Here is a 10,651-nt window from a genome sequence, read left to right on the forward strand (position 1 = left end):
ACATGATCTGGAAATTGGTATTCTATATTTTCGGTCACAGAAATGTTGCAGGAAGAGTTACAGCCCTTGTGCTACCCTTTCATTTTGTTTCTGAGGACCAGTTCTCACACTGAAGAATAGAAGACACTGGAAGCTTTAAATAACTCTCAAAATTATTTTGAAATAATTTAAGTTTTCACTAGAATTTAGATAAGCCATTGAACTATCGTGTTTTTACCACGCTTCTTTCCTGCACCCCAGGGTACAGCATGGAGCAATACTGTTGGTGTCATGTCTCACTCTGAAATTGCCACTATCAAGACTAGGCTGTGCCTGCTGGAGGCAGTGTGCGTCTGAGCCTGCAGTGAGCCTCTGAATGCACACCCCTGGGTCTGGGGTTAAACTCAATGCCACGATAGTGCCCGAGAAGAATTAGTGCAGTATAAATTACAGAATTCAAAATCTGAGTGAGTTGTATGAAAAACCATGTCATTGATGCAGAGGCTGAAGAGCTCCCAGCTCATGTGAGAGGGAGGTAAATTGGGTGGTAAAATCTTGGGTTTCTGCTGATTCAGGGGAGGTTTTCAGGCCACCATGCTGTCACTACTTGCTAAGGAGGAGGGTTCATTAATTATTGACATAGGGCACTCTTGTAGCTAGAGTTGCAGTTGAAACTACTTGCTAAGTAATTCTGGGTCATTGCCATCTGTGCTGGACACTAGCTAATTTGTGTATAATAGCTATAATATCTTTAATCACTTTAAAAGGATTGATTTGATTAATTAATGCAGTTATAGCTGAATTTTCTTCCATGAAAGAACAAGCCATATTGTATTGCTAATAATAAGAGAGTATGAAGAACTGTACAAAATTCTAGGTTATTTGCTCTCATTTTATGAATTTGATGCCTCATGCATAAGCTTCACTGAAAAGATTACGAGGTTTAAGCCATTGCTAGCTACATTGCAGGTGTGTATGTGCAAATATAAACTATTTCTAAAGAAACAAAAGCAGATGTTCTGCTGTTGTGATGCCCTTTACTGAGGTGGGTTTCCACAGTGTTTTCCGTATGACCTTCAGACTGTGGAGTGACTTCCTAGTCTTCTGTTTCCTCTAAATGAGTGTTTCCACACAGCAAATCATATGCTCCACTGGGCTGGCATCATCAACAGAAAATGAAAGATCCTTGGGCTGTAAGCTGCAGGAGCTTGAGGACATTCCTCTTTCTCTTTTCTCTTTCTGAGACTGAGATTCATACTCTTCAAAGTAAAGGAAGGACTCTGGCAGAAAATGAAGAAATTACGCACTGTGATGGATTTTTGTGTCCATCACCAGACTGTTCTGGGTTACAGTGTTGTGTCTCTGCTGCCAGCTGCCAGCGAGCACATCTTCTCAGCTGCGGTGTTCAAATGTCCTTGCAATTCCTGGAACGCCTTGTATGGCTCTGTCTTCGTCGTGGTGCCTGCCTTCATCCTCTTTCTGCTTGGCTTCATGATGAACACCAGGACGTGGCGCCTGCTTACAGGCTGCTGTCCTCAGGATAACTACTGTAGCTGTAACCTCAAGGGAAACTGCACCCGCTGCGTCCTAGTGCTGGGGCCGGTGGCAATGAGTGCCTTGGTGGCCCACCTCACCTGGATTGCAGTGGCTCTGCTCAGTGCCAGCTTCTACGAGTGCGCAGCAACTGGGAACAGCCTAGTGAGGAAACTCATGTGCAAAGATAAAGGAGAACAGTGCTCTAAGTTGCTGGTCCAAATACCCTGTGATGAGAAGTTATCTGAGAAGATACCAGGTGAACTCCTGAGTCTTCGGAGCCAATCCCAGGTAGTACCTCACTGGTTTTTTGAGCACCCTATGGGCATTAACCTTTTCTGCTTAATGCATGATGGTGATTGTAAAGAATCCTTCCCTATCACGCTACACGATTAGCAAAAAATAATTAGCCAAAAGTCCTCAGCAGAAATGTAGTAAGTTGCTGTTTGCATGAGCTTCCTTTTTGTATGGCTACATGGCAGTAGCTTGACACTTCCCTTTACAAACCCTCTTTCAAAGCTGGACAGAGAACTTACCTAGATACTGGGCCTTTCCACTGCAAATTTTCTGCTCAGTAAAATTCGACATGGTAGAAATTCTTCTCTTTTTTTGCATTCTAACTCCTCTAAATAGCTAAGACACATGTGAGTATTCATTAGCTGAGAGGACACTGCGGTCAGGAACTGAGAGGAAGCTGATGTCTCTGCAGCAGAGACTTGCCAAGCGAAACAAGGAAGGATTGCTTATTTGACTATGAATCTCAAAGCTTGAACCTACTATTAATTTCACACTTATATTTCCAAGAGAATAGTTAAAAATACCTTACTTTGTTAAAATTTTCTTCTCGTGCTGAAGACAAAGTATATGATTAAAAAATGTTACCTATGGGCTTTTTTCTTCTTTATGGAGCAAAATGAAACCTGAGAAAAATTTCCAGTGCTCCAGTTTTGTTTCTAGGTTTGTTTTTCTTCTTAACTGCAGTCGAGAATGCGGTTTTTCATCCCTTTTTCTCAGGAAAATATCTTTTTCTCAGGCTGACTAGGGGAGTTAGGTTTATAAAAGATTGTAATTACCTGGGTTTTTATAAGTCCCTATTTAGTACAAATACTTATGAGAAAAGTGTTTAATTTTTTTGAAATATTTATCATGCTGCTCCTCCAAGGAAAACCCGAAAGGAGGAAAACTCTGTCTCATTGAATCAAGAGAGGATGAAAAAGTGAAATCAAGGAAATCTGACTGTTACTGATATTTCAACGAAACCTAAGGAAGCAAACTAATCACAGAAAAACTGAAAAAAAGAGTCTTAGATCATTGTTATTACAATCTATTATTTTAAATATCTGATCTACTTCAAACAAAATTAAGAAACAGGTGGATGCAAACTCATTTTTCTTTAGCACTCACTGTTTTTTGCGTGGGAAGAAATATCAGCCTGAGGTGAATGGGGACACTGTTAGACCTTCTCTCCTCAGAGCTTTCTGCTTAGTTCAGCTGACCGCTGTCACTAAGACACCCAGTTTAGGTTGGGCCTCTGAGATTTATCATCAAATGCGGGGGGATGTTAAGTCTTATACAAAACAGGAATTCCTATATTCCACAGTCAAATCCATGTCCTTCCTATGAAACATACAGGACACACCTTTTCCTGTGTGACATGGTAACTGCTTATTTCTTCCCGGCTCAGACATCTGAGGAAGCAGTTACTTTGCAAGAGCAGATAAATCACAACAAGCAGGAAGCCTTACTTGCAATACCTAATGCGAGCAAAATTGTTCTGTGTTGTATGTACAGTAAATATTACCAGAATTGCAGATACTGCTGTTCGGTGCCAAGCTTTTAAAGTTGAGGAACCTGGATATAACTGAGGAAAAAAATTTACTTCACCTAGCAGGGTTCATCCTCAACCCAAAAACAGCAGCTCAGGGGCACTGAAGCTCTATAAGACTGACTCAGGTTGTTCGTATGGGATCTCCTCCTTGCACAGGGAGCAGATTTATAGGCTTCCCAAGGGGTGTTTGCTTGCAGTTTTCCTCTCTGATTCAATATTTGTACATGTAAAAACACCATTAACCCATCTATCTGTTTTCCAAGCTGATAGGATGGATTCTGATAGCCTTCATCGTGACTCTGGCACTGATTTCAACATGTCTCAGCCGCTGTTACTCCCCAGTTAGCTTTCTTCAGTTGAAGTTCTGGAAAATTTACTTGAGAAAGGAACAGGAGTTTTTTGAGACCAAGGCCAAAGAGCATGCAACTAAGCTGGCAGAAAGAGATGTGAATTGCTTTTTTGAAGCCATTGACCCAACACCGTTTCAGACTCCCAGCAATGCAGACTGAAAGAAGATTTTGTCCTTGTATACCTTCAATGCTGAAGAGCAGTATTACAGCATGATACACAAGTATGCTAACACAGAGGTGGCAGTGTCAGATTCAGTCTAGGAGATCAGAACCCCCCGGCTTGGGATTTGTGGATGAAGCAAATGTGAGTGAATGATGGATGATTCTAACAAAACAAATCCCTTGTAACATTGGCAATCTTGTAACCTTAGTAGTATAAACAGGGTCTTATTCTGTGCTCTTATTGAAATTAATACAAATTGCGTGTAAAAGCTGATAATTATAAAGCTCAGTAGATTTGTTTTTAAATACATTTTATTACTTCTTTGCTTAAATGCCTTTAAATAAATATATGGTTCACAATGGGAGTTTTCATATAATGTTGTTCATTAAGAAAGAGACGTGTACATAAAATAATAAACATTCACAGCAAAGACGCCAGCATATACTATTCAAATTATTACCAAACACCTTAGAGGCATTTGGCAGCTGGTGTGACAAACCCATAGTTTCATATCTGGTGATATCAATGAGATAAAACGGAAAGGAGATTTTGATCAGAATTCAGCTTAGTTTATTAGCAATGACTTAACATATATCTTGACTTGAAAACATATTTTTCAGTGGAGCTTAGAGCAAGTTCTAGACTAAAATATTTACTTTTTACCAATTAGTTTTTCAAGGAAAGGACTGCATCTTTTCAAATCTGGAAAACAATTCACATTTTGGAGCTGCCTGTACACTAAAAAAAAAAAAAAAAAAAGGCCATTCATTGGAAATAGTGAGAATTACTTTGGCAGCTTATCAACTGGAATAGATAAGCAAAAAGATTCCAGCCATTTTACTCCTTTATATTCAGCAGATTATAATAATAACAGTGAAACTAAAAACTTATTTTGTGGTAAATTCTCCTTTTGCAACAGGTCTTCTGATCTAGCTCTACTACTCATTTCCTGTAACCCTAAAGCTCTTCAAAGGAAAAAGGTAGGCGTTTGAATGCTACATTCAGGGAAAAGTAAACCAACATTAAAGTTCCAGTGTCTAATCTATATTATTTTCTATTTTACCTAACAAAATCTTTTTAATACCTAATCCATATTACACGTAGTATTCCGGCCCTGGAATCAATCTCTAAGTTACACTTGGATTTCTCTGCCAAATAAAGTATTTAACTTGCTCCGAAATGGAGCTGCAGCCCAGGTTAACATGTCTTGAGGGGTTAGGCTCACGAAAAAAGATGGCAGTGTAGCAAGGCTTCTGTTAACAAGTATTTCCAGCACAAGTACACATTTAAGGACATTAAATATCAGCAAGTCATATTAATAAATAATAGAAACTGAAGAAGGAGTGGACATCTCCTGCCACAGAACATCTAATTTTAATAACCAAAGATATTAATTTGAGTGAAGAATGAAAAATTTCACTTCCTTTTTGAAAAGCTTTTTTAGAGAGCATTTTAGAGAGAGATGAGTCATAGCTTGTTTTGTCAGGGTTGTCCTTCCATTCTTCTTTCTTTTCCCATAAAATCTTTTCCTTTAAAACAGCAAACTCTACCTTGAAAACTCTTCAGACAGATAGAGGGAATACCATTAAGGTATTTGTTACAGTCATTTTTCAAGGAGGAAGCAAGAGAAGACCCTATTTTAACGAGCTGGATATAACTAACTTGGAGACTTTATTCTTACTATAAACTGAAACTATAGCATATACAGAAAAAAACATGTTTAATATTCTTTGTAGAAAAGAATAAAAAAAAAACCCAAAAAACAAAAGCGTTCATTTCATCATGGGGTCACTGCCTTGCTCGATGTTCTTTTTCTTCCCAGAAGCTAGAGGTTAATAGAGTAACAAGCACGCAATTTGTTATTTCTGTCTCCAGGAAGCACTGTTCAATTGGAAATGTTCCATTTTACCTCTCGTATTGAAGAGTTCATTTGCTCGTTGACCTGTAGAAAAAATTAAATCTGCTACAGAATGTTGTACGTTGGACAAAAACAATGTCCTGGCCCCACTGGAATCAATAGCAAAACGTTCCTCGACTCAGTGGGGCCAGACCTTACCTTAGAAGTACAACAAGATCGCTCTGGAGACACTGAAAGCACCACTGAACAAACTATGCCTTATTTCATTCCCTTGTAAGAAGCTACAGTTCAAGCACCTTCAGAATTCACATTACTCAGCTCTGCCTGGGAGGGCTTTTGCCACCTCCTACTCGGAGCTGCAACCACCAGGATGCCATTACTGAAGCTGCCTTGCCTTTCCAGGGAAGACACAGGCCTGGCACTTCAGAAGGTGCCACAGTGCATAATTCAGAACTTACTGGCAATGATAGCAGTCTATTTTTCACAGATAAAATGACTTCTCGTGAAAGGAGAAAAATCATTAGTAATGGGTAATTAATAATTTGACTAGAAAAGACTTGTGCTGCTCTGGAGTCCATAATTAAAACACCTACACAACAGGGCTCCAGCCCTGTCCTCAGCTGCCAACAGGTGGAGGAAGGGCTATGGAAATACTTACTAAGAAAACCACATGCTATTTGGTCATAATAAAAGAAAAGATCTCATGAAGAATGTAATCACAGTCTAGTATCTCATTAGTGGTGTTTATACAATCTCAGTATATTGGGTTTGGTTTTGAATTTAAAAAGTAAAGAAAAAAGTATTTTGCTAGAGGTTTCTGTTCTGCTCTCTTTGTGAAACTGAACAATATAATAACAGTAAACACACAAAAAAAAACACATGGTCTTTTTGCACTCTTCCATAAGAGAATAATTTTAATTGTCCCTCCTCCCCTCCAGAGACCAGATCTTCAGGTGACCTAAAGGTCTCTGACATGTGATACCAGCTGATGACTTTTAGATATCAAAATATTTTTTCATATTCTTTGTAATTACCTTTCCCTGTTCTTTTTCTTTTGGATTTACCTTTCATTCCACCCATCTACACATTCAAATGCTCTTGGTCGCTTCAGATAATACATATAGCACACTATAAATCTATTTCTAGCAAACCATATGTCAGTGTCCATATGAAAATAAATAAAAGAATCAAATTGCATTAAATTTTTTAATCAGATTGTGAACAAAATGGCCCAATGGGAAAATAATTCCATAATAATTCCAGCTGTTTTGCTGTAAAGTAAGTCATTCAAAACGTTATCAAATTATCTGATATCTCCTAAGGCAGTAACAATGAGAAGAAATATTGGTAACACATACATAAAGAAAATATCTTATGTCTATAACCCATTTGACTTTTCCCCCTCATTTTAGCCCTTGCAGACTGTGAAGAACATGAGTGAGGATACATTATTTTGCATCTAAAGTGGGGAATAAAAAAACAGTTTTATATCAGGCTTTCTCTCCACACTTCTTTATTTCTGAGTGGTTGTGAATGCATAAGAAAATGCCTACTGAATAGGATTGCCTAGCTGTTGGGCTATTTGTTCACTGGGGAGCAAGGCAGCTGCTCCAAACGTCTTCACTCAGGGAGCAATGTTTTGTGAATGACTGTTCATTTCAGTTGGTTCTCTCTGATCAGTGATATGAATAATTTTTGTTAAGGAAGCTCTCTGCTGGATCACAGTGTTAAGGAGCATGGGGATATAGCCTTGTCGAGGAGATATCACTTTCTTTTCTTCTGGGAAGTTCATCAGTCCAAGCACAGGCTCTTCCAAAAGCTTGTGACTAGTTAGAGTGTGACATCACTGGCAGGTTATTTTTCCCGTTCTGTTTTTAAATAACCTTGCAGAAATGAAATCTTCTTCTCATGTGGGCAGATGCACCTTCCTGTCCCATGTTTGGTGCTATGAGCTTCCTCTGGCTGTGCACTGTATGAAAGTAGAGAAAAGGTCTTCATAGGTTGCAACGCAAACCCCAGGAATCTCTTCATGGAAGGAAAAGCTGCCATTTTTTGTATGGCTTTGGCTTCTTAGATAGCTTCTCCTCCCTAATGATGTGGCCCTTTGTGAATCTGCTCCAAGTCATGTTACATGAATGTGCTATAACTTATTAAAAAAAAATCACCAGAGCTAATACATCATCTTTGAGACTGATAAGATCATATTACCTTAAGAAGACTTTTGAGTGAGTTATATGAATATGCATGCCTATCTGCATATGAGGATAAGAACAGCTATGTTTATTATTTTTGTAGGCAGTCATGTTTGATTTTTCTGCGCCATTATGTAACTCTCATACGTTCTCTATGGGATTGCATTTATAATGGAAGAAATTTTGAATAGAACCTTCAGCACCCTTCAAACTGCTCTGCTGCTTCTTTTGGTCCCTTACTCTATTAGCCACCTTTAAAAACAGGTCTGAAGGGTCTACGCTGAAGAGAAGAAGGAATGTGAAATAGACTTCTAGGAATATGCCACCGAGTAAACCAAGCAGAAAACTAGATATGTATAGGTTAGCTAATATAATTAATTAATCTAGTTTGTATCATTATTTTTTCTAACATTTATTGTCATTTCTCTGATAAAGTCTAGTCTAACTTCTTCTTCTCTTGGTAGACATCCATAGCATGACCTGAAGTCCAGACACAGCTCCATAGGATACATTGGCTCACAGAAACAAACTGAGTAGCTTTCCACAGGACACTCCTCTCCTGCAATTTCACTTTTTTTTTTTTTTTTTAATATTTACTTACTGAGAGTAAGTGCTCAGCCTGTTGTTGGGTTTTGCATAAATCATGTTCTGTTCATGTTTTGCCCTGCCCCAGGAAGTAGCCACAGAAAATATATAATTTGATCCTATTTCCCTCTCTGGAAGGGACAGGAGGGCATCACACCGTTGATTGTGTTGCTGTACTTAGTAGTGACCTTTGGTCCTTCTCCATATGTGTGAAAGAAGTCTAAAAGCTGTTGCTAGAGTAGCCATGAGCTTGTGCATGGCTGACATCAGTAGAAAAATTAACATCTCTGCGGTCAGGTACAAGAAGACAATGGTGAACTTAATTACTACTACATATAATGATCACACTGCTACATAATGATTATTAATTATTACAGCAGGTGTGCACAAAAAAGGGCTACATACAATTATTCTGTATTGTAAATATGCATATATTACTTGTGAAATATGTTCTCGAGTGTGTGAGAGTCTCTGCCTTTTAAAATTCCACCGTAGATAAATGAAGAAGAGAGACTTTGAAGTGACTTTCTACACAGAGATGAATGCTGTCCTTTCTCAAATGTGGACTTTAATGGGTGGGTAACATCGTTCTGGTGACATGTTACATATCATTTGTGTACTACTTTCACATACAATGGACAAGCTGATCCTGTGTCAGATGAAAATTAAAAAAAAATAGTAAAAATAAACAAGAACAGAAGCGCATCGAGCACGTCTGTCCAGCACAAAGGAAGGCAGTGCTGAGCCATGGAGCTCTGGTGTGGCAAGATTAGATGCACAAATGCGACATGAGTACAAAGCAGCACTCAGTATCATCCAGTAACCTTATGCTGCTTCTTGGCTTAATCTCAGATCTATGCTGGCCTGAGTGGTCCAGGCATTCCTGCTTTTTGTTCATTTATACAGTGGAAGCATATCCTTCAAAATTTGCCATATCTAAGTAGAAGTAAAGATTTTACCATGCTGTTTAATCTGAAAATCTGGAACCGAAAGAAACAGCTTTGATATTCTACACTGAGCATAGCTGCCAATGTTTTACATTGAAATATAGGAAGGAGAAGCCTCGGCCACGTCAAAGCCGGTGGCAAGACTGCAAAGGCTCCAGAATGTGGCTAACGGTCCTCTCTTTAAAAATTTAGCAATATGCACCCCTGCCTTGGGTATGTAATGTTTGCAGGTAGAACCTGTTTAATAGGCTGTGAACACACGGGAGTCAACCTACATGTAGCACGGCACTGTGGTGATGCTAATGCTTTTTAGCTGGTGGAGACCTCTGTAGAAAACGTTACAGCAGGTGTGCATGGGCACACACATGTATGCATGTGCATGTCTAACACAACAGAGGTTTGAGAGAATAGTATCGTACAAAACAAGAAATGGTATTAGGTTATTCGCTCTCAAGGTAATAATAGGAGAGTATTCAGTCGTTATATACTGGAAAAAATAAAAGTGGTCATTACCTTGTAAAGGACCTTTTCACGGCCAGATAAAAGTGCCACTTACCCATCTCTAAGCTTGGACATAATCACAAAAAAACCCCATTGAGGGCTCCTGCACAGGCACATGAAAGCAGGCCAGCTCCCTAAGGTGTTTAAGCCGTGATAATAAGAAATATTTAGGAAAACTTGCTCCATGTTGTAACAGGTTGTTACATGCTGTAACTTGTCATTTTAACTTGTAACAGCAAGTTGGGCTGAGCCCAAAAAGGACGAGGTAATGAATAACTTAGTTATTGTTCTGCAAAAAATTGTTCTCTTAAATCTCCATTACACTATGACACCACTGTATTTCACTATTAAGACAAACAAAGAAAGAAAGACCATAGTGAGGATTATAAAGTTCCGGTGGAAATGGACCTTGCTGCCCCAAGGTAAAAGCTGCTCCTGGCTTAGCAGGATTAAGAATGAAACAGGCTGAGGAAAAAGCAGGAGAGGAACTTACAAACCACAGTAATAAAATCAAAGTTAAATTTGGGTTTGAACTGAATCAAGAATTTGTATTTTAATTTGAAAAGAGCATTTTGGCTCTCTGAGAATGAAAAAGTTGAGCTGGTTTTCTGGAAGGTTACTGTGCTAGGACTTGGGACCTGGATTTTCATCCCACCCCTACCAAGATTTCTTGTGTTACACTGTGGAAAATATTAAATCTTTTTCTTTAACTCAG

The 10,651-nt window shown here is 38.8% G+C and overlaps 1 protein-coding gene across 1 annotated transcript; it reads left to right on the plus strand.

Moving 5' to 3' along the window:
• The first annotated feature begins 942 nt into the window (after positions 1-942).
• Positions 943-4,101, plus strand: CALHM6 (calcium homeostasis modulator family member 6). The gene is made up of 2 exons (XM_009681717.2): positions 943-1,803; positions 3,604-4,101. Exons 1-2 carry the CDS (start codon positions 1,270-1,272, stop codon positions 3,847-3,849), a joined length of 780 nt encoding a protein of 259 aa, XP_009680012.2. The 5' UTR covers positions 943-1,269; the 3' UTR covers positions 3,850-4,101.
• The last annotated feature ends 6,550 nt before the right edge of the window (positions 4,102-10,651 follow it).

The sequence above is a fragment of the Struthio camelus genome, chromosome 3 (genome assembly GCF_040807025.1).
Source record: "Struthio camelus isolate bStrCam1 chromosome 3, bStrCam1.hap1, whole genome shotgun sequence".
Taxonomy (NCBI): Eukaryota; Metazoa; Chordata; class Aves; order Struthioniformes; family Struthionidae; genus Struthio; species Struthio camelus.